We start from the raw sequence: 24,036 nt of genomic DNA on the forward strand, positions 1-24,036 counted from the left end.
ATTCCGAGGCGTTCCCAAGCCAGCTGGGTGACGTAGTCTCTCCAGCGTGTCCTGGGTCTTCCTCGGGGTCTCCTCCCGGTGGGACATGCCCGGAACACCTCACCAGGGAGGCGCTCAGGAGGCATCCGAATCAGATGCCCAAGCCACCTCATCTGGCTCCTCTCGATGTGGAGGAGAAGCGGCTCGACTCTGAGCCCCTCCCGGATGACCGAGCTCCTCACCTTATCTCTAAGGGAGAGCCCGGACACCCTGCGGAGAAAACTCATTTCGGCCGCTTGTATCCGGGATCTCGTTCTTTCGGTCACGACCCATAGCTCGTGGCCATAGATGAGGGTTGGGACGTAGATCGACCGGTAAATTGAGAGCTTCGCCCTTTGGCTCAGCTCCTTCTTTACCACGACAGACCGATACAACGTCCGCATCACAGCAGACGCTGCACCGATCCGCCTGTCGATCTCTCGCTCCCTCCTGCCCTCACTCGTGAACAAGACCCCAAGATACTTAAACTCCTCCACTTGGGGTAATATCTCCTCCCCGACCCGGAGGGGGCAATCCACCCTTTTCCGACTGAGGACCATGGTTTCAGATTTGGAGGTGCTGATTTTCATCCCAACCGCTTCACACTCGGCTGCGAAACGCTCCAGTGAGAGTTGTAGAGCCCCGTTTGAAGGAGCCAACAGCACCACATCATCTGCAAAAAGCAGGGATGTAATACTGAGGCCCCCAAAACAGACTCCCTCAACGCTTCGGCTGCGCCTAGAAATTCTGTCCATAAAGGTTATAAACAGAATCGGCGACAAAGGGCAGCCTTGGCGGAGTCCTACCCCCACTGGAAACGGTTCCGACTTACTGCCGGCAATGCGAACCAAACTCTGACATCGGTGGTATAGTGACCGAACAGCCCGTATCAGGGGGTTCGGTACGCCATACCCACGAAGCACCCCCCACAGAACTCCCCGAGGGACACGGTCAAACGCCTTCTCCAAGTCCACAAAACACATGTAGACTGGTTGGGCGAATTCCCACATACCCTCAAGGACCCTGCTAAGGGTGTAGAGCTGGTCCACTGTTCCACGGCCGGGACGAAAACCACACTGCTCCTCCTGAATCTGAGGCTCGACTTCCTGACGGACCCTCCTCTCCAGCACCCCTGAATAGACCTTACCAGGGAGGCTGAGGAGTGTGATCCCTCTGTAGTTGGAACACACCCTCCGGTCCCCCTTTTTAAAAAGAGGGACTACCACCCCGGTCTGCCAATCCAGAGGCACTCTCCCTGTTGACCACGCGATGTTGTAGAGGCGTGTCAACCAGGACAGCCCCACAACATCCAGAGCCTTGAGGAACTCCGGGCGGATCTCATCCACCCCTGGGGCCTTGCCACCGAGGAGCTTTTTAACCACATCGGTGACTTCAACCACAGAGATAGGAGAGCCCACCTCAGAGTCCCCAGGCTCTGCTTCCTCCAAGGAAGGCGTGTTGGTGGAGTTGAGGAGGTCTTCGAAGTACTCTGCCCACCGGTTCACAACGTCCCGAGTCGAAGTCAGCAGCGCCCCATCCCCACTGTACACAGTGTTAGTGGTGCACTGCTTCCCCCTCCTGAGACGTCGGATGGTAGACCAGAATTTCCTCGAAGCCGTCCGGAAGTCGGCTTCCATGGCCTCACCGAACTCTTCCCACGCTCGGGTTTTTGCCTCGGCGACCACCGAAGCCGCGGTCCGCTTGGCCAGTCGATACCCGTCAGCTGCCTCTGGGGTCCCACAGGCCATAAAGGCTCGATAGGACTCCTTCTTCAGCTTGACGGCATCCCTTACTGCTGGTGTCCACCAGCGAGTACGAGGATTGCCGCCACGACAGGCACCAACCACCTTACGGCCACAACTCAGATTGGCCGCCTCAACAATAGAGGCACGGAACATGGTCCACTCGGACTCAATGTCCCCCGTCTCCCCCGGAACATGGGAAAAGCTCTGTCGGAGGTGGGAGTTGAAACTCCTTCTGACAGGGGATTCCGCCAGACGCTCCCAACAAACCCTCACTATACGTTTGGGTCTGCCAGGACGGACCGGCATCTTCCCCCACCATCGGAGCCTACTCACCACCAGGTGGTGATCAGTTGACAGCTCCGCCCCTCTCTTCACCCGAGTGTCCAGAACATGCGGCCGCAAATCCGATGATACAACTACAAAGTCGATCATCGAACTGCGGCCTAGGGTGTCCTGGTGCCAAGTGCACATATGGACACCCTTATGTTTGAACAAGGTGTTCGTTATGGACAATCCGTGGCGAGCACAGAAGTCCAATAACAAAACACCACTCGGGTTTTGATCGGGGGGGCCGTTCCTCCCAATCACGCCCCTCCAGGTATCACTGTCATTGCCCACGTGAGCATTGAAGTCCCCCAGCAGAACAATGGAGTCCCCAGCAGGAGTACTCTCCAGCACACCCTCCAAGGACTCCAAAAAGGGTGGGTATGCTGAGCTGCTGTTTGGTGCATATGCACAAACAACAGTCAGGACCCGTCCACCCACCCGAAGGCGGAGGGAGGCAACCCTCTCGTCTACCGGTGTGAACCCCAATGTACAGGCACTGAGCCGAGGGGCAATGAGTATGCCCACACCTGCTCTGCGCCTCTCACCGTGAGCAACTCCAGAGTGGAAGAGAGTCCAACCCCTCTCGAGAGAACTGGTACCAGAACCCAGGCTGTGTGTGGAGGCAAGTCCGACTATATCCAGTCGGAAATTCTCTGCCTCACACACCAGCTCGGGCTCCTTCCCTGCCAGAGAGGTGACATTCCATGTCCCAAGAGCTAGCTTCTGCAGCCGAGGATCGGACCGCCAGGGTCCCCGCCTTTGGCTGCCGCCCAGCTCGCATTGCACCCGACCCCTTTGGCCCCTCTCATGGGTGGTGAGCCCATGGGAAGGGGGACCCACGTTGCCTCTTCGGGCTGTGCCCGGCCGGGCCCCATGGGTGTAAGCCCGGCCACCAGGCGCCTGCCAACGAGCCCCACCTCCAGGCCTGGCTCCAGAGGGGGGCCCCGGTGACCCGCGTCCGGGCAAGGGAAACCTAGATCCATTTATTTTTGTCGTCATTGGGGTCTTTTGAGCCGTGCTTTGTCTGGCCCCTCACCTAGAACCTGTTTGCCATGGGTGACCCTGCCAGGGGCATAAAGCCCCAGACAACTTAGCTTCTAGGATCATTGGGACACACAAACCCCTCCACCACGGTAAGGTGACGACTCACGGAGGGGTCGTACAACACACTTGATGCAAATACAGTACGCCCTCGAGGACCAGCGTTTAAACAATTTTGAAAATAGTTGACGATTAATTTTTTTACACCTGTATATTACTACAATCTTTGTTGTTCGGACAAGCACAATTTTCTTGACGATATTATGAGCCATCATACTCTTTTTCTTGGGAGCTACTTGATTTTGTTCAAAACCAAACAAAAGAAAAGCAATTTGTAGTCTGTCTTCATATGCAGTTAATTTCCAGTTTTCAATTAATAACAGGAATAAACTGCTTTGCATCTCACCTTGTCCTCCAGGGTACATACAGCGAAAGGCCCTCCCAAGCTCTTCAGCCTGAACCCTTCCAGCAGGCGTAAGCTCTCCTCCCCACTTCAGCACGAGCAGCAGAGATGGACCCTCTTTTCGTGTGTCTGTCACAAAATAACAGCTCAAAATAAATCAACATTTTTGCGATCATGTTTTTAAGTTTAACTTGCTCATATATGTTTAGAACATGCCTTCTTCTTCACTCGAGGTTTTGGGCTGCCCGTAGGGCAAGTAGGTCAGTTGCACTTTTCTGTTGATCCCAGAGAAGTGTCCATACCTTTAGTGGTAGAAAAATATGATGACTACCAAGTACTACTTGCAAAGTTATTCTTGCAAATGCAAGTCGACACACCCCTGTTCAGAATGGAAGTTTTTGGATAGCATAGAAGAAAGAAGTCAAGATGGCGCCCGAGTAGGCAGCCGTTGGCAAGTGCTCTCATGAGCCTTGCTTTTTTTGTTGTTTTTTGTTTTGTTTTGTCTCTTTGTCTTTGTTGTTACGTCGTGTGGACCTGAGGTGGACTTTTTTCAGCATTTTTTGGCCATGACATTCATCAAGGAGGAAACTCTGTGCTTGGTGGTTGCGCCTTCTCGGCAGCATGGGTATAGCCAGCACTGTTTTTGCGCCATTTGACTGTCGTGCTGGACAGTCCCGGGGCGCTTGTGTCTTGCGCCTGTTATGGGCAGCATTTTTCACAGCCCCGCTTAGTTCAGCGGAGAGATCGGTGCTGTTGAACAGTCTGCGGCTAGATGGATGTAAGGCTTGAGGAGCCGACGATGAGAAGAAAGGAGCGTTAGCGCGGAGCGCCAATGCGGATGTGGAACTGGGAGTCGCGGCTTGGAATTGAAGTGGATTTACATGGGACAGGAGATGTGAGCCAATCTCTTTTTTGTCAATGGACGCTACAGCTTCGTGTTTGCTTCAAAACTTAGCTTGTAGCAGATGTGTGCACATTCTCAGCATGACGTCTCTGACCCACTGGTGCAACGACACTTTGATCCTCTCCTCTTTCATCTATAACTGCTTCAGACAACAAAGTGTATGCAGAAAAGTGGTGAAGATTGCACGACTGTCTGTATCCTAAGTGTTGTGTTGTGTTATTTTTGTTATTTTGACCTCAAAATGGTGCCGCGCGAGTGGCTGCCTTTCCGGCAGCTCCTATATTTTGTTGTTCTACTTCTTCCTTTCATAACTTTGCTGCTGTAAATCGGGAATTTCTCCATTGCAAGACTAATAAAACTTTTTTATCTTATCTTAGGCAATAATCTTCACCTCCACGTCAGCGAAAAAGCTAAGTAGCGCTATGACTAGTGCAGCGTGTTATACCGGAGACAAATTCCTTGTGTGTTCTACATACTTGGCCAATAAAGATGATTCTGATTCTGATTCTGATTCTGATGACGAAGGGAAGACTGTGAGAAAGGCAGGGAGCCATGATAATTGCTAAGCTAGCAAAATGCAGTAAAACCTGAAATAAATGCTTGAGTGATTCAATAAATCACACATGTTCAATCATTTCAAAAACCTGCTGTAACTGTTATAATACATTTTACATTTTCAGACACAAATACACTGCTGCTTCCATAGGCTCCCCCACTTTGAACAGTAAGTATAGCATCAGGAAAAAATAAATACAATTTTGGGGGGGGCTTGCAGGGGGGCATTATGACAATTCTTGAATAAGCGAGGATACGCCGACAATAAGAATTTTCCACTAACAAAACGGGGTTTGGTTCCCAAAATAAAAATACATTTAAAAAATGCATGAAGATGAACCAAGTAAGGAAAGTGACCCAGCACTTACATTTCAAGAACAGTTTTCAGCTGCTCAAGTTTGGACTTCTTCTCTTCTATCTCACAGTCATTGTGCTGGCCCAGTTCTGCTAACAACTGTCGAGTAATGTCCAGCACCTCCTGCCGTCGTTCAAAAACCAAGCAACATCAATTTAAATCAACTCACACACATAACACTAGCAGATATATCAGGGTGATTTGAACCAACTTAACCATGCAATTAAGTGACCTGGTACCTGCAGTTGTTTTGGTTTCTTCAGTTTTAATTTCCCAGTTTTATACCCTCCATATTTTTCAAATAGATCAAAAAACCTATACAGATAACAAAAGCAGACTTTATTTGTTCAAATGGATGAAGAATGTGGTTACTGCTTTCGTAAGGGTATCAACTTACATGGGGTTGCGAACTTCCATCTTCATCTTCTGCTTTGGTGTTCTGTCTCCATGTCGGATGACAGCTATCACACAGCGCAATTCCATCCTTGAGGGTCAAAGTTTAAGTTCACTATTACATACGTAATATCATATTCATGAAAAAAAATGTTGCTGCCTCCTCAAAAGAAAAGCACAGGATAGGAATTAACAGGGAAGTCTTTTTAATGGTGTCATTATTATTAGCAGTGTCTAACATGTATGTACCTTTCAATAACATTATACACTAATTCAAGACAAACTGTGTAGTATCACATCCCTTTTGTGATAGTACAGAATACTATTGCAGCTTTCGAGACAATGAAACAGATAATGTATTCCCTCATCAAGGTAAAAAGTAACATCAAATTGATTTAAATAGAGGAATTACATTGATTACACCTGCAATGTTAACATTTAAACACGAGTAACTAGTACTTCCACTACTCACATAGTGCCTGAAGTAGTGGGAACAATGGGAATGTCCTCCGCTTCAGTAGGGATGGACCATGGAATCTGAAACTGAGGTGCTAGCTCACGCATCACAATATTCCTAAACAAACAAACAAACAAAGCAAAGAAAAAGGACAAAATGGTCCAGCCATCAAGGAATCCAAAACACGCTCAACTAATTCAAGCCAAATGAGTGAAACTGTTGTTACCCAAGGATCTTAGCGCAGTCATCATAGTATTTCATAGAGTTCTTCACAAAACTGAATCCGTTGACATCACATACATAAGAGTGCCCATTGGCTCGAAGAAGGTCAAAGCCACAAACAGTTTGCTGCAGATGAATAATCAAAGAGGAAATCAGTGGCATTTTTAATGATGAAGATTAGGTACAATAAAAGTGTTCAACAGAATACAAGAGCAGAGGCTTTGCTTACCTTGAACGCTAAACACACCTTCCGGGCAACCAGTTTCTCCATAGCTGACAGCATGACAGGGTAACGGACCTCTTTGCCCTCACTGTCTCGCTCTACCTTCCCATCCAGAGCAGGAGACTTTCGAGCTTCAGCATGAGCATAGTCAGGTCCCACAGTATAGACCTGGAGTAGAGCACAAACCACTGACATTTTCATCCCACTTAAAACACTAATTTAATGTCCACGATGCTCATTGAAAATACTGTGAATCCTAGCGGCCTGAAGCAATTTTTCCCTGCCGTAATGAATGAAATCTGCAATACTGTATATAACTACATCCTGAGCATGTTATAACATTTACACCACTTAACCTTTTTTAATAAAGGTCTTTAAACAAACTTTAAAAAACGATACAAATGCATTTAAAAATGTATAATGTTTTGAGAGCAATGTCAACAAAAACAAAAATATGGTACAATCAATGTAACTGTGTACTCATGACGACGACAATGAAGCTGTTGTAATTACTACAGTAAATTACTGTTTCAATGCAGGAATGAAGAGACCTTATTTGTACAAAAATCGACAAACTTGTCACATGTTGTAATTGGCCATCGAAAATGTTCCACATTTTTCAGGTATGCCAATACCAATTCTGCACCATTACATTAAAACGTGGACGTGACCCGCAAGATGAGCAGCGTGCTGTGAGTCTGCTGACAGAACACAACGGCCAATCAGCAGTGCTTTCATGAAGAACCAACGTGAATTGCCCAACACATTGATAGTGTTACATTTCATATGTATAACATGTTAATATGGTTCAGTTCAGCGCTAAGACAGGCTCACACATGAGTGGGGCTCCCCAGGCGGTTAGGAGAGACCCATCAGGGCTGTCATGTTGCCGGACTCTTGAGTCCCGCGTGGAGGGAACAAGTAATGTCCTCTGTCGCTGCAGCCAATCTAATGATTATTAACCCTTACATGCAGCAATAATGATAACCTGTAACTTGATAACATGATAAGCTGTCCACTGTTGCAATCGCTGTCCCTGAAAGGGTTAAAAATATTCTGAACAATCACATCACGTTTGAAGCCTAACAGGTTAGTGTTTGGTGATTTCCGTCACATTTGCCAGCGCTGTTTTCTGCCAAATAAACACAGAATTTTAATTTTCAGTCTGTTTGACTGAGGCGAAAAATGAGAATTTTGATTGGCAATCGTGATGTGAAACCACACATCTCCAGCCCCTCCCTTTCGGGTGCTCAAAGTGATTAACATAGCCGCCTCATTCACATAATGATGGCGCAGCATCAGGAGCAACTGGGGATCAGTATCTTGGTCAAGAACATTTCAACGTGGTCACAAATGCTCTATGACTTTAGCCATTAAAGTTAACATGCTCCAGCCCCAAACACGTTTATTTAAATTATTTTATGGGATTAAAAAAAAAGAAAGAAAAAAAAAGAAAAACAATTGTTGGGAACTAAAATTACTGCCTTTTTGTTCTTAAGTACTCAGATGACCGAGAAAAAGCACAATTCATCATTCCGTGCCGATGCTGTCATTGTTTACAAAAGCCGACTTGATGAAGTGAAGCAAAATGTGATTGAAATTTTGTTCATAAATTTATTTTTGTGTGTGTGTGAACATGGACATTCTTGAACTGAAGTTTCACTGTACTAGTTTAAGCTTGTTCAGATGCTTCAGAGACCACAACTGCATGTGACCTCAACAAAATGTGCAAATGTTATTTTGCCGAACTTTGGTGGTGCCGTAATGCCTTTACAACTGTCCAAGTGTCTGATTTGTTTCATGATGAATTCACAAATTTCTATTGCACCGTGGAGGAAAACAGCTAACTCCAGTGGCATATACAAATCACTTGCATCATATTTGTCTTGTCCAGACCTTTTCGATGTACTGTCAAGAAAAAAAATTACCTTCACATCTGTGCCATCTGTTGGCATGAACTCTTCATAGATGTAAGAGCCAGTCTTTCTCACATTGCTTTCTGGTGAGTACACACTGCTTCTGCTCCCAATCTAGAGAATTCAAAGAGTTGATGTTAAACAGAGTTAATATTTATGCACATTCTATCATTGTTATCAATGAGCGAAATGTTGGAAACATAGTGACACTTTTACAGGCACTGATCTGCAAAAAGCGTTGGTCCTAATCTCCATTGCAACACCATGTGCTTACTACGTGGCAAGTGACGATGACTAGTCAGGAAAAGAGCAAATCAGGGGTGCACATAAAAAATGTCGGTGTTGTTCTCAAATGAGAAACAAAGGGTTTTTTGTTTGGTGTTGATTTTTTTCCGCCCAACCCACCGACTTCATGGATGAACTTAAATACTTGCGGCACATCTGAGCAAGGTTTATTGTAAATATGTGTACCAGTGGCGATTGCTTTAAAAGTACCAGGGAAGGTCAGCTTCCCCTAAAATGCTCCTGCCCCACTCCCTCCCATAAAACAGTGAAACATGTACCGTGTGTACATTTCATTGACTAAATATGTGCTAGAATACCTTCCCTCTTTTGTTCAGAATCAGTTACTTATCACAGGTAACTGACACGACATCTTTCTCATTCGCTCCATGACACTCGGATGCCCAGCTTCAACTGGCTTGATGAGGAAGCTGAGAGTGGGTTCTTCCAATGCATAAAACTGGAGAGTCAGTAGGTAAACTACTCTCTCACTGAGGACTTCTTCTCCTCCCCCTCCTCTTTCGACCAGCTCTCATCAACCCAGTATGTCACCTGGTTCCTGCCTGTCCGTCACAACAGAGCAGGTAAGGAACCAACTGAGGAAGATGAATGTGATGAATGTGAGGAAGGCAGCAGGTCCGGACAAGATCAGTTCCCGGCTCCTCAGGACCTGCTCTGACCAGCTGTGTAACATTGTCCAGCACATCTTCAACCTGAGCCTGAAGCTGGGCAGAGCTCCACAGCTGTGGAAAACTTCGTGCCTGGTCCCAGTGCCCAAGACCCCCCCACCCTAAGGAGCTGAACAGCTACAGACCGGTGGCGCTGACGTCTCACCTGATGAAGACGCTGGAGAGACTCATCCTCGCCCACCTTTGACCGCTGGTGAGCCCGTCACTGGACCCGCTGCAGTTTGCCTATCAGCCTGGCATCGGCGTGGAAGACACCATTATCTACCTCCTCCACTCAGTGCTGTCACACTTGGAGAAGGCTGGGAGCACTGTGAGAATCATGTTCTTTGATTTCTCCAGTGCCTTCAACACCATCCAGCCCAATTTGCTGGGAGGCAAACTGCAGAATGCCGGAGTGGACCACCATCTCACAGCATGGATCATAGACTACCTCACAAATCGGCCGCAGTACGTGAGATTGCAGAGCTGTGAGTCGGACCGGCTTCTCTGCAGCACTGGAGCGCCGCAGGGGACTGTTCTGGCTCCATTCCTGTTCATCCTCTACACCTCGGACTTCAGACACGACACTCCAAACTGCCACCTTCAGAAGTTCTCCGATGACTCTGCGATTGTTGGCCTCATTACAGAAGGGGACGATCGGGAGTACAGGGGACTGACAAAGGACTTTGTGGACTGGTGCCAGCAGAATCTCCTCCAGATCAACCCTAGGAAAACTAAGGAGTTGGTTGTGGATTTCTGCAGGAAAAAGTCCTCACCAGCACCGATGAACATCCAGGGTATGGACATAGAGAGGGTGACCTCCTACAAGTACCTTGGTGTTCTTCTGAACGACAAACTGGACTGGTCTACAAACACGGACACCCTGATTTGGAAAGGACAGAGCCGACTCTTCCTACTCAGGAAACTGAGGTCTTTTGGGGTTCAGGGGTCACTCCTTAAGACGTTCTATAACTCGGTGGTGGCCTCGGCCATCCATTATGGCATTGTCTGCTGGTCAGGCAGCATCTCAGCCCGGGACAGAAAGAGACTGGAGCGACTGGTCAGGAAGGCCAGTTCTGTCCTGGGTTGCTCCCTTGACACTCTGGAGGAGGTGGGCAACAGAAGGATGCTAACTAAGCTAAAAGCTATGATGGCCAGTCCCTCCCACCCCCTCCAGCCCGCCCTGACAGCACTTGGTAGCTCCTTCAGCCAGAGACTGTTACACCCGCGCTGCAAGAAGGAGTGATACCGACGCTCGTTCCTACCGACTGCTGTCAGGCTGATGAATAAAAAATAACAATCATAATAATAATAATAATTAAATTACCGGTATGTGAAGTAAAATTGTAAATAGTACTGCGATTTATCCATTGTGTTCATATTGTATTTAATTGAAAGATGTTTGTCGTTTTTTTTTCTCTCTATCCTTTCTTCTTTCTACATACATTCTTGCTGCTGGAGGCTGTAAATTTCCCCAGTGTGGGACGAATAAAGAATATCTTATCTTATCTTATCTTATCTTAAACGTTGAGCTTTATCCCGTTCATCGAATGCTCAGCATCCCTTGGGGGTGTATGTAATAGTGGGCTGGCTCGGACACTCGGCTTCTGCATGATGGTTGGATGATCTTTCTGAGGCTGGAATCATCCTTGATTGACAGTGTGGTCAACGACTCAGCGATCTTGTAGTGTACACTCGTCTCACTGTAGTATTTTCCAAGTTTTTCATTCCATTGTTCTGACCTGATCTGGAGAATTCACGGATCACCAGAGACGTTGCCTTTGTTAAAAACTACTAGCGTGTACAGTGACTCTTCCGTCACTCGGCGGTTTTCTTTCTTCAATGAGCAAGCAGATGCGGCCCCTCAAAGTCCCCCGGTCACTCACACTCACATCCAGTCACACATTAGCCTCCACCGACTAGCAGGCTACATGATGACTTAAAAAGTCCTATTAATATAAACCAATTTTAGTTTAAGTATTTTTTAACAAATATGCTAAAGAAACATAATATATTGTTCCATAACATTACAACATTACATAATATATTGTAATTTGTGTTATGGCTTGTAAAATAGAGCTGTACTATAGGGTCGATTAAATCTTACTTTCATTTTTACTCCATGTGATATTCTTGTTTTCCATGTTAATATGCAGTTCTCGGTGGAAAAGGTTTGGACAGAAGGTTTTGCAACTGCCTGCAGAGACCCTGAGATAACCATTGACGGTCAACTTCAAAATACAAGTGCACAAGTAAATCTGTACCTAAATATCAACGCTTTTATTTTGAAGTTGGCCATCAGAAGCATTCACAATGACAAGCATTCACAAGCAATCACAATGATTGACTTGACTTTAAACTGAGGGTGGCCTGACCAATTCTTTAGTGCGCAAAAGCGTGGTGACAGACTTGAACTGGAACACAACATTCAAACTCTGTGCTCATGCTCACCGCTTATGAATCCCCCTGCTTATAAACATATTATTCGACTTGTTTTCATCACTGTGTGCGCAGAATAATGTTCAAATATAACAGTTGGCATTCCAGTAATGACCCATCTTTCGCAGGGGTTAGATTCCAAAAGGGAAAAGTTCCATGTACAGCGGGACTGTGTTACATGATCTTTAGAGTGCACTCCATCCAGTAGTACACAATGAAGAATGAATTTGACATCAGTTTTTTTTTCTCTATTGCTGGTGAATGCTTTTGGATAACGTTTTGGCACTTAAAATTTGTTTTGTTTTTAAAATGAAAGGATGCCCTCGCTGTCTCCAATTTTCTCTATTAATCGAGCCTGAAGACCAGCACTAAATTGGGCTGGCTGGATCTGAGCCTGTTTAGCTCCCTACATCAGACAAGATTATGCATTTCCACACAAGTGGGGTCGCAAAAATGGATTTCTCCCGTATTACTCAAATACAAAGTAGAGTATGTTCTCAGTGTTACATCCAATCTGGCAAAACATTCTGCAAGTATAGCACCAGTGCTGATATCTCTGGATGGTAACACACATGGGTGAAATTGGATCAAGTTAAGTCAGGTCAACAGTATTTATAGAGCACTTTCAAACAGCCATCGCTGCATACAAAGTGCTGTACATGGAGCAATTTAACATGCACAATCAGAAAGATCAGAAGGACTGAGTCCAAACAACTATCATCATAGTGAAAGGTTAACTTTGCAGGGGTGGGACTGGGGAGGGAGAGCTGGTAAGTTTACAGATCTGCCAGGCTGTTGGCTGAGGGGGAAAAAATCATTTGATGACATTAACTCATTCACTCCCAAAGACATATTTATGTCTTTTCAGACTTCACACATTCAATCCCATGTACTTGGGTTTTCTTTTTTCCTACTTTTTTTCCAAGACTGAAAGTCAATTTTTTATTTTATTTTATACGGGTCTGAAAATGGCTGGTACTGAATGGGTTAAGAAGGTACTGGACACGGTTCGAGATGCAGAAGTGAAACTTAAAGTGCATAAACAGCAGCCGCTGAAGAAAATAAGAACCCGATGTAACTTGACAACATTTCTTCATTGCAAGATGAGCAAGGAAATTAATGGAAATGTGTTCTTTCACTCTTCTTGCTTCAGCAAGACACATGCCCTTTTCGACTTATTGATCAAATTACAGAGTAACGAGCATTGCGGGCATATGCCCTTTTCCTATTGGGACTACTCCAGTGAAATACCCATGCGGACAAAATCGTCGGTACCCTCTGCTGATGAAAGAAAACCACACAGTGATCACAGCAACAACTTGAATTAGAAGAATGGAATATATAAGAATGTAATGAAAATTATCCAATTAAAATTTGGTGGGGGAAAAGTAGACAAACATTTTAAAAGCATATCTGAATGGTAGCAGAGGTGGTCTCACATGATTTTGGTGTATTCGATCAAGCCACAGGCAGACGGATGTGGCACTCTCTGAACGTTTGTGGCAGACGTCATCATATTTCATGTATAAACATGACATCAGCGGGAAAATCCCTCTGAAGCATTGTAGAAATCAAATCATTGAACAAATTATAATCATTATCATTTCAAAAATATTTTAATTCCACGACGCTGACCCTGTGGGCAACTTTGCAGCACATTTCCGCCTTGAAGAGCACCAGCTCTGAGCTATAGAATACACCTAGAAAAACCCACATTAACACAATTTTGAAGAATGAGGTTATTGTTCTTTAAGCTGGTGGCCCAGTCGCATGGAATGAACAGAAGCTGGAAGCTTGTACGCCTCCGTATATTCCACTGGAACTACATCAGGTTTATTTACAGGCTTCTCAATGATACTGGACTTTGTCAGCAGATGCACTGACCCCAAACATCCTCTTGTTTCTTGCGAGTAACCAAGGGCCTCATGGGGCAGCTGAATCCATTATGATGTCAACATCGCCAGCTTGTATATTTTCCTTTGCTTGGTTCCCGTTTTGCCTTTCCTACAGTTAAGGGTAGGTAATCCCGTCCCCAGTGTTTCCAGAGAAGAAGAGATCGCCTTTACATTGTACTTGCTTCCATTGTTGCTTTATATACATGTCATGTGGTTCAAACAATCCTGGTGGTTTTCGTTTCAAAAGGAGGACAAGGTTGGTGAACAGACACGACCTCCCTCGGCTGCCCTCTGGTAAATTGTTCCAGATAGTACAAGCAGTCACCGTAGTTGACGTTGCTTTCCACACATTGCTCACGTGTTTTGTTTAAAAGAGAAAAGTCATATTGGAGAGGATTTCAATCAAATTTGGGAATCTCTTATTAGCAATGCCATATGGCAGGGGTGTCAAACTCATTTTAGTCGCGGGACAATTTGGAGTTACGTCTTCCCGCGGGTGGCCGTTAGGACAATGAAACCACAAAATGATTACTTGTACACAACAAATTGATATATTACCCATTTTAAAAATCAGCAAAGTGTAATAGTTTGTTCAATTATTGTTCAGGTGAGAGGAAATGGGGTAACAAAATCGTTGCATAATCTCAACGTTATTTATTACACATTATAATTTGACATTTCAGTACAGATTTCAGCAAGTTGACACACATGAATTGCTTTCCTGGGCCACATAAAATGACCTGGTGCTCCGGATCTGGCTGCCAGGCCTCGAGTTTGACACCTGTGCCATAAGGCAATGTTGGACAAGTGTAAATGTAAAATCTTTTTTTTTTCTTTGCATTATTGTGCAAATGTCTCCCAGATTGTTTGTGTTTACAAGTTGGGCATTTAGCAGAGAGGCTTGATATTCATCTGCAGGTAGACCCGAGAAAGTTGTCTTCCTTCAGTCAACTGAGCAGGAAGCGCAGAAGGTGTTCAAAGTTGTTGTACCTGTGGCTCCACCTTCAAGCTGTGGGAACAACCTGGCATTTGGGAATCCGACCAGTTCCATTGTTTTGATGGCTTGTTGTTTAAAAACATCAAGAGGCGATGGACCTGTTGTTGCAGGATTAGGTGCAGGCAGTGACCAGTAACTTTTGTTTGTTTTTATGTGCTGAATCAAATTCATTTGCTATAAGGTTTAGATTGCTTGCAGTTGATTCGTCCCTTCTTTGGCTCAATGGCACTTTTGGAGTGTTTTGTTCTTCATAAACTATTTTGGCAGTGGAAACGGACAGCAGAGCTTCCAGCTCCATTTCTGCACTTTTACTGTTGGGCTCTGGCTGTTGCTTTGCCAAAGCATGTACACTGTATATCTTTTAACGCTGCTCATGAGCACGCAGCACAGCTCTAACCACCTCTTTAATTCTGGCAAAGGCAACGGTGGAAGTTCGATAAAATGTGCTTTTTTTTTCCTTGTGTGTCTGCTTGCCACTTCTGAAACATTCTTCTCTGCTTTTACGTCATCATTGTGATCAGGTGCATGTCTTCCTTATCCACCTTCTTTATCAATAAGTTCATTATTACTGATTATTTTTTTCTTTACAACATTTATCATGTTTTTCTTGGTCATTGTTGGGTAAGTGGACCATTAAAAAAAATCATGAAAGCATTTTGCCTCATTACAAGAAAAAAAATCTTGAGAACCACCTGGGGAATGGCTCAGTTGGCGCTTTAGTTGTCAGTAGCCCTCAGAGTGCCCTCTTGGTGGTTGGGAGATAACCGACACTTCCCATGGAGGTGGGAAAATCAACTTTTGTGTGTTTTTTTTTAAAATCCACCTATCTCAGGAGCACAACTTATTTGAATCCTAAAAACGTTTACATCAGAAAAAATACAGAATCTTGAAAAATTGGGCATCCTGCTTATTTCCAAACCAAATTATCTTGCAAACAAATGATTATGAAAGATCACCAGAAGAAAATATGACAAGGCACTATTAAAACACATTCCGGTTAGGAGACAAGACCTTTCTGAAGAGACGTTGGCTGCCACCACCAGCAGAAGTAGGGTAGTAGATGTAAACATTGTGGTCCTCAGCACACACTGGCTTCTCAACGAACGGCTTCTGGAAGATTTCTCCATTCACCTCCACGTGGTCCTCTCCTTCCACCAGGTTACACTCTGAGACATCACGCAAAGGTTTCTGTTTGCAAGTCATCATTTCATTCCTTTTTTAAAATACGAATGTTAAGCACTATGAAGCAAATTTGATCTCTGAGCTATTCTCTGAACTATAACAATGTCCTAACCTGTAACAATGTCATTCACCACATTCACCCCTGCCCCCCGCCATGGGCAGGCCATAGGGGGCGGGCCTAATGGGGATGTGCCCACCCACCGAGAACCAGTGAAAAGTGAAATCCTGAAGTAGGATTCATTTTTAAAAAAGCAAAAAAAATGTGAGCGTGACGAAATTTCAACTGTGCTGTATGCAGAAATGAAAATTTACTTTTCTGAAAATTCCGAAATATATACAGTGTGTATATATATTAGAGCTGTCAAACGATTACAATATTAAATCTAATTAAAAATGCAACCGTCATAATTAACTCAAATGAACTAAAAAATTAATCGTGATTCCTCACACATTTTTTTTCGTTTCAGAATTTCTTTTTACATTTTTTGTCCTATTTCCCCCCCCATTTTAATGCTCTCATCAACTTGGAATCATCAATCAGTTTTCTATGTGCCAAATGCAAATATTTACTGAAATAACAATTTCAGTAAATACAAACAATGAACATTTTTCACTTGGAGCAGTTGTTCACACATAATCTCTCACACAATATTACTGTCCATCAACAACAGTGAAAAAAATATTCTGTCACACAACAGCTGCTTTAGCAGCTTTTTTTAATGAAATCAAAATAGAGCAATATAACATTATAAAGTGCACATCTAAGGTAAACTAGTGCTCAGCATATAGTGGATTTAAACCATGGTTGCATACTTCGTTTTTCTCAAGTTTGCTTTGAACACAGCAGTCTGTTTCTGTATGTTTGTTGGAGAATAAGGAGACCCCGGACACCAGTGTTCGTTATGTGCCGCTGTATTCAAAACTGTCGGCCGTACAAACAAGCGCAAGCACTTCCCCCGTGCTGCTGGGGCAAACCATTCTGAAAGAGGGGGGATTTCACTCCCCCTAACACAGTCAGGCTATGTTGATTGTGTTGGTCCTTCTTGCGCGGAAGTCTCTCTACGGTTTTTGTGTAGATCTCATTTCGGATGACAACACTGGAGACGTTTGATTTTCGCAAGGTCGCTACCACAGCAGCGCACTGTCACTGTCAGACGAACACAGAGAAGCTCCACCCGCTTTATTTATATGGACACGGAACAGTGTAACCTTCCAAACAAGTAACAATCGCGTCAGTGGATTACATCGTATACCTGTATTATACACACAGAGAGAAGAACAGGTAACTTTGGTCTTGTCAGTAGAGCAATCTGGCAACTTTTTAAAAGTAAACTTTCCTTTCATAAACTCTTTAAGTATCCGTTTTCGGTGTCTCGCGCTGCCAAGGCTGGCAAAACAGACATGGGCGTAGACTTCTGCAGCGTTCTCGTTGTTTTGTTTCTGGTGTATTTATAGAGCAACGTAACATCCGCTTGTGACGTGTGCCGCGTTAATCTCGCGAGAAAAAATTTAATCCCGTTAAAATTGATTTAAATTAATAATCCCTTCACCATGGCCCTTCACCATGGAACCTGCGTTGTACCTCATCAATCTCAAGTTGTGACAGCAGTTGCCGTTTGTGGATGTTGGAACACTGAGCTACTAGTTGTTTCCTCAATTTTCCTCAACCTGCAATTTTTCCTCAATTCTCCGGAGAGATTTTCATAAAAATTTGAAAAACCCGGAATTCCGGGAAAATCCGGAGGACTTTCACCTCTGTGTATGTTTTACATACAGCACATTTGGCAAAAAAGTTGCACTTCGGACTTGATAGTCAGCTTTATTTTTTACAGTTATTATACAATACTGAACTATGTATAATATGCAGAGGTGATTGCTTTAAGACTGCAAGGGAAGCTCAGCTTCCCTTAAAACGTCAAAAAGTGATCAAATGTATTTGTGTACATACAATTGTGTGGACGTGTCGTTGACTAAATGTGCGCTACAAAATGCTCAACCTCTGTGCCGAATAAGCTTTTTATTACTGGTTATGACGCGACTCTCTTCTCATTCATTCCTGCAGCTTCACTGTGCTTTAAACTGTATGGACACTGGGCGTCGAGAGAGTTCAGGGGAGGTTGTCCCAATGCATTGAAACGAGACAAGTCATTGGATAATGCTGGTTTTGTCTCGCCCATTGGACGCTCAGAGTCTCTGGGAGTCTATGGACAGTGGGCGTTTATAGGCTGGCCAGAAAGCTCAGCTTTTCTGCATGATGATTGGATGATCTGTCTGAGGCTGAATCTTTTTGATTGATAGCGAAATGAGCGAATCACCGATCTTATGGTGAAGGCATACTTTTCATTTTTTTGAAAAAGAACGGAGAGTAAAATTCCCATATAAATAAATGGACACATTCTATGATGTAGGCCGAAATTGAGCTTCCCCTCCTTGACAGACCACTGATACGATGAAACCAAAGACCAAAAATTTGCAAAGGTAAATTTCTGTATGTCTGTTTCTGTATGTTTGTTGAAGAATAACGAGACACCGGACACCAGTGTTCATTATGTGCCGCTGTATTAGAAACTGCCGGCCGTACAAACAAGCACACGCACTTCCCCCGTGCTGCAGGGGCAAACCATTCTGAAAGGGGGGGGGGGGGGGGGTTCACTCCCCCTAACACAGTCAGTGTATGTTGATTGTGTTGGTCCTTCTTGCGCGGAAGTCTCTCCACGGTTTTGTGTAGACCTCATTTTGAATGAATACACTTGGTTCGATGACAACACTGGAGACGTTTTACTTTCGCTAGGTCGCTACCACTGTCAGACGAACACAGAGAAGCTCCACCCGCTCTATTTATATGGACACAGAACAATGTAACCTTCCACACAAAATAGTTCCAAACAAGTAACAATCGCGTCAGTGGCATACATCGTATACCTGTATGATACAGAGAGAGAGAGCAGAACAGATATCTTTAGTCTTGTCAGTGGAGCAATATGGCAACTATTTAAAAGTAAACTTTCCATTCATAAACTCTTTAAGTATCCGTTTTCGGTGTCTCGCGCTGCCAAGGCTGGCAAAACAGACATGTGCGTGGACTTCTGCAGCGCGCTTGTTGTTTTGTTTCTGGTGTATTTATAGAGCAGTGGTCCTCAACTAGAAATGCTGGAGGTCCACTTTTTTTTTTTATTAAGACCAAGGTCCGGTCCCATGCATTGCGGTCATAGGGAGCAGGGCTCTATGCCCATTTAGTATGGGCATATATAAAATAACAATTATTCACTCTGCCAGTACACAGCAAATAATGAGAGGTATTTTGTTGAGGCACAGGAACTCTTTTATTTTGTTAAGTTGTGCCTAAGAAGATACATCAAAATATCCATTTCCTTTAACAAAACAAATCAATCCCAATTTGCATTTTGTATTGCATCACAAAGCTGGCCAGACAAATCAGCAGCAAGGACTTCAGTTCGTCTGGTCGATGTGGAATCTGACAGTGGAATTTGCTTTATTTTGGCTGTCATTTGCTCCTTTTCTTTGCCTTCAAACATTGTGCCCATAACTTCAGTCATGCATTCTTTTATAATTTCTGCATCAAAGAATGGTTTCTTGTGCTTACCCAAAACCCAGGCCACTTTCAGTGAGCACTCTGTTGCTTTTTATTGGTGTGTCATACATGTCACAATCTTCCTGCTTGAGTCTTGATATGACCTTTTCAGTTTCTTTATTTCTTTTGTTCTTAGCTCTGAATTAGGAGGGAAATCCCGTTCAAAAGAGCTGTGCTCTGTCACATAGTGGCGTTTAATATTTTGACTCTTGACCAGAGCTACCGTCTTTAGGCATATTAGACACAGTGGCTTGGTGCTCGACAGAGGTAGAATGAAAGCATAGTTGTCAGTCCATTCTTCATTGAAACGCCGATTTTCACTGTCCACCTTCCTCTTTGAAGCAATTTTAGAGGACGCCATTGTGACGTTTATTTACCTGTTCTGCTGTTAAACAGCTGCAAAGACCCCCTGGTAGATGGGAGCAAAACTGCACACAATCGAAACCTTCGTCTTAATTGTGTGTGCGGCTCTCCTGGACTGAAGCTGTGAGCACACTGTGGCGTTGCGCATGCGTCTGTTTCCGGCCACAATGAACTATTTTGAATGCGTGTTTATTGGGATAGACACGTGCTGACGCTTATGTATGGGCACACCTTAAATTCAGAGGAGCCAATCAGCGCCTCGTATATGCTGACGCTTATGTATGGACACACCTTCAGTTCAGAGGAGCCAATCAGCGCATCGTTATCGCCGACATGCCCTGCTCAACCAGGGTCTCCAGTCAGTCAAACATTATACACACAAAGTCGCGCTGCCGCGGTCCTCTGCATTACATCTTTGTGCACGCAAAGAATACAACGGATAATTTTAACAAGCGATCGCGGTAATGCGCATTTATAGTCCACAAATATAAAATGTATAACTTAAAAATCACTTTATAAATTATTATTTTATACAATTTGCCGAGGGTCCGGACAGAGGAGGTCCGGACAGAGGAGGTCGGCGGTCCGGACTGAGGAGGTCGGCAGTCCGGTCGTGGATCGCGGTCCGCCAGTTGAGGAAGAGGGTTATAGAGCAACGTAACATCCGCTTGTGACGTGTGCCGCGTTAATCTCGCGAGAAAAAAATTAATCCCGTTAAAATTCAATTCATTCATTCAATAAATGCCAATAAAAACGCGCTAAAGTGACAGCTCTAATTAGAATATGCCCTTACTGTTTTACACAGTAGTTTACCCTCGTGTGGCAGAATGATGTCATGGTGGATGCTTACTAGACTATACACGTCAAAGTACATTTCAACCTGTAATTGTAGGACAGCAACAAACTGTCTTTCTAATTAATTAATAATTTATTTGCCTTAACATTAATATTCTATAACATGACAGATCAGATTTTGTTTAGCATAATATATGTGAATTAATTGCTTTTTGTTTGAAAAAAAAAAGATTGGAATGGACTATGAAAATAAATAATCACATATTATATCGCAATCGCAATCACAATTTTGGGGGGAAAAATAATTACAATTAGAACATTTTCACCGGTCTGACTGCTTTTCTGGGTGCTCGATCAGAGGCTCACAATCACTACTCATTGAGCAAGAACTGTAAACACCACGTGTGGTGGATTCATCCATCCAGTAGATATGGTCGTTTTTAGGAGTTAAGCTTTAGAAAAAACATATTTTTTTGAAAAAATATGTTTTGAAATCAATGAATTATATTTTTATTAATCATGATTTCAATATCAATCAAAATAAGCATGATTATTTTTTTCCATAATTGCTCAGTCCTACTTTCGGTAGTTGATGTCATCTACAGTACTTTTCATGACCTTCCCTTTGTGTTAACTGCCTTTACCGTGAATATAGTCAGTGCCAATGTGAGCTCAATACTCACCATCTGGTTTATCTGGGTCACGATTCAACACAGCATAGCGTGGCAGATCGATCCCTTCCTCTTGCAGGATGCGATATACTTCTCTCCTGCCAGAATTTGATGGAAACAGGTCAAAAAAAGATTCATTTGCTTTCTCAATGCTTCATTTTTTCAACATCAACACTGGAAATGAATAGAAAAGCTGTACCTGTCCTGTATGTAGTACTGCATGTTGAGGTCATTGATGAGGAGAGGATTTCTCAGTTTGGCATAGCTGACTGCTTTATCGAGTGGAAATCCTGATTTGCAAGCAAAAGTAATTTTTAACACTTAATATAGTGATCACTGGTTTGACAAAAGTCCTTCAGTACACGTTCGAACAAATTTGATATGACATCTTAAGGCAAAACCTTTAAATTCGAGGAGGGCTTAAGTACATAGAGTGTGTGTACTTGACCTGCAGTCTTGTGCGACTGTTCTGTCAACCAGGAGCTGATGTTTGGCTCCTCTGGTATCTCTACCAATGCCCTTGTGTGCTTCGTTCATGTATTGATCCATGTGTCCACTTATCTTAGCCGCAATGATGCCTGACATGAGCTTCCATGTTGTGGAGAGACAGGTTATTGGCCGATAGTTGGATGGGACCGCACCCTTTGAGGGATCCTTCATGATCAGGATCGTTCGCCCTTCTGGGTGAGTCCCATCCCTCAGCAGCTGGTTCATTTGTACTGCTAGGCACTCATGGACTGCTGTGAGTTTCTTTAGCCAGTAGGTGTGGACCATGTCCGGGCCTGGTGCTGTCCAGTTCTTCATATCTGAGACTCTTTCCTGTATGTCTGCCACTGTTATGGTAACTGGGTTCTGTTCAGGGAGGTTGCTGTGCTCCTCTCTCAGGGTCACCAGCCATTGTGCACTGCTGTTATGTGCAACCTCCTTCTCCCATATGCCTTTCCAGTACCTTTTAGGACCCTGCCACTGAGCGTACACTTTCGCAGGTTGTGTTGCGAACAGCCTGTTTATTCGTCTGGCCTCATTCTCTTTCGTGTACCGCTTTAGGCGACTGGACAAGGCTTGGAGCCTTTGTTTGGCAGTTTCGAGTGCTTCAGGTATGGTCATCTGGATGTACCTCTCGGGTATCGGCCTTTTCATCACACCTCTCTGGACCTGCGTCAATTGACTCACATCTTTCCGGGCCGCCTTGATCTTAGCCTCCAACCGTCTTTTCCATGGTCTTTTCCAGGATCACTGATGCTGAAGCGTATATCAGCTCATTGGTTTCTGTGATCGTTACGGTAGGGATCGCCCTCAGTGCTGCATTCACACTTTCTATGAGACTTTCAGATGGTACTTCATATAGCCGTTGTAATCGGTTTCTAGGTTGCCCAGCTTTCATTCTCGCCATGATCTTAGCTTTCAGGTCAGTTGCTGCCTCGCTCAGCATTTCATTCATTGGGGCTGGCCACCCATTCTCATCATCTGCATTCATTGGGGCTTGCCTCCCAATCTCTTGTATGACCTCCTCTGATCTGGCAGCCTGGGGCCCTTCACCATGGAACCTGCCTTGTACCTCATCAATCTCAAGTTGTGACAGCAGTTGCCATTTGTGGATGTTGGAACACTGAGCTACTAGTTGTTTCGCGGTCAACCGTGACTGTGGGTTTCGAAGTAACCATTTAGCCCAGATTCTCTGCATGTAACCCCTCTGACTAGGGTTGCTTGAGTAGTAGCATTCCAACAGAGCCGTGTTATCGCATCTCGCCCATCTCCGCTTTGTTCCAGTAGCCCATTTTTCATCAAGGTGCTCTGGTTACCCAGCACCTGACGCAGACCTTGTTTGGCCGGGCGACGTCTGAGCCGGCATGTCATTCGTTTTATTGTCTCTCATCATTGTATGAGGTAGGCATTAGCGTGAAGGATCTTGCCCACCATCCATAACACTGGATGGTGTTATGTGCTCATTTTTGCCCCAAGCGGGATTCGAACCACCGTTTCCCGTATGCCAAACCGATGCCTTACCAACTGAGCTATCCAGCCGGTATATATGATATATATATATATATATATATATATCTCTATCTCATCTTCCGAACTGCTTGATCCTCACTAGGGTCGCGGGGGGTGCTGGAGCCTATCCCAGCTGTCTCCGGGCAGTAGGCGGGGAACACCCTGAATCGGTTGCCAGCCAATCGCAGGGCACACAGAGACGAACAACCATTCGCACTCACACTCACACCTAGGGACAATTTAGAGTGTTCAATCAGCCTGCCACGTATGTTTTTGGAATGTGGGAGGAAACCGGAGCACCCGGAGAAAACCCATGCAGGCTCGGGGAGAACATGCAAACTCCACACAGGGAGGCCGGAGCTGGAATCGAACCCGGTACCTCTGCACTGTGAAGCCGACGTGCTAACCACTGGACTACCGGGCCGCCTTTTTTTGCCATACAATTGAAAATTTATTCTTATATATAACAGTGTACATATATATTAAGGGTGTGGAAAATAATCGATATTAATCGATACATCGATGCGCACGTGCGCGATCCGAGTGCATCGGCTCATTCACTGGGTACGACGCGATTGACAGGTGAAATCGCGATTCA

At 44.6% G+C, this 24,036-nt stretch overlaps 1 protein-coding gene across 1 annotated transcript in view; it reads right to left on the reverse strand.

Moving 5' to 3' along the window:
- Positions 1–24,036, reverse strand: part of ppip5k1a (diphosphoinositol pentakisphosphate kinase 1a) — a 61,064-nt gene that overhangs the window by 30,585 nt on the left and 6,443 nt on the right. The window contains exons 4-15 of the mRNA XM_052064058.1: positions 21,643–21,733; positions 21,456–21,541; positions 15,852–16,006; positions 8,572–8,673; positions 6,650–6,811; positions 6,425–6,546; positions 6,214–6,315; positions 5,746–5,832; positions 5,588–5,663; positions 5,362–5,471; positions 3,751–3,836; positions 3,538–3,663 (exon numbers count right to left, since the gene is read on the reverse strand). Coding sequence (XP_051920018.1) covers positions 3,538–3,663; positions 3,751–3,836; positions 5,362–5,471; positions 5,588–5,663; positions 5,746–5,832; positions 6,214–6,315; positions 6,425–6,546; positions 6,650–6,811; positions 8,572–8,673; positions 15,852–16,006; positions 21,456–21,541; positions 21,643–21,733 — 1,305 coding nt within the window. The remainder of the gene's footprint in view (positions 1–3,537; positions 3,664–3,750; positions 3,837–5,361; positions 5,472–5,587; positions 5,664–5,745; positions 5,833–6,213; positions 6,316–6,424; positions 6,547–6,649; positions 6,812–8,571; positions 8,674–15,851; positions 16,007–21,455; positions 21,542–21,642; positions 21,734–24,036) is intronic.

The sequence above is a fragment of the Hippocampus zosterae genome, chromosome 4 (genome assembly GCF_025434085.1).
Source record: "Hippocampus zosterae strain Florida chromosome 4, ASM2543408v3, whole genome shotgun sequence".
In the NCBI taxonomy this organism is placed as follows: domain Eukaryota; kingdom Metazoa; phylum Chordata; class Actinopteri; order Syngnathiformes; family Syngnathidae; genus Hippocampus; species Hippocampus zosterae.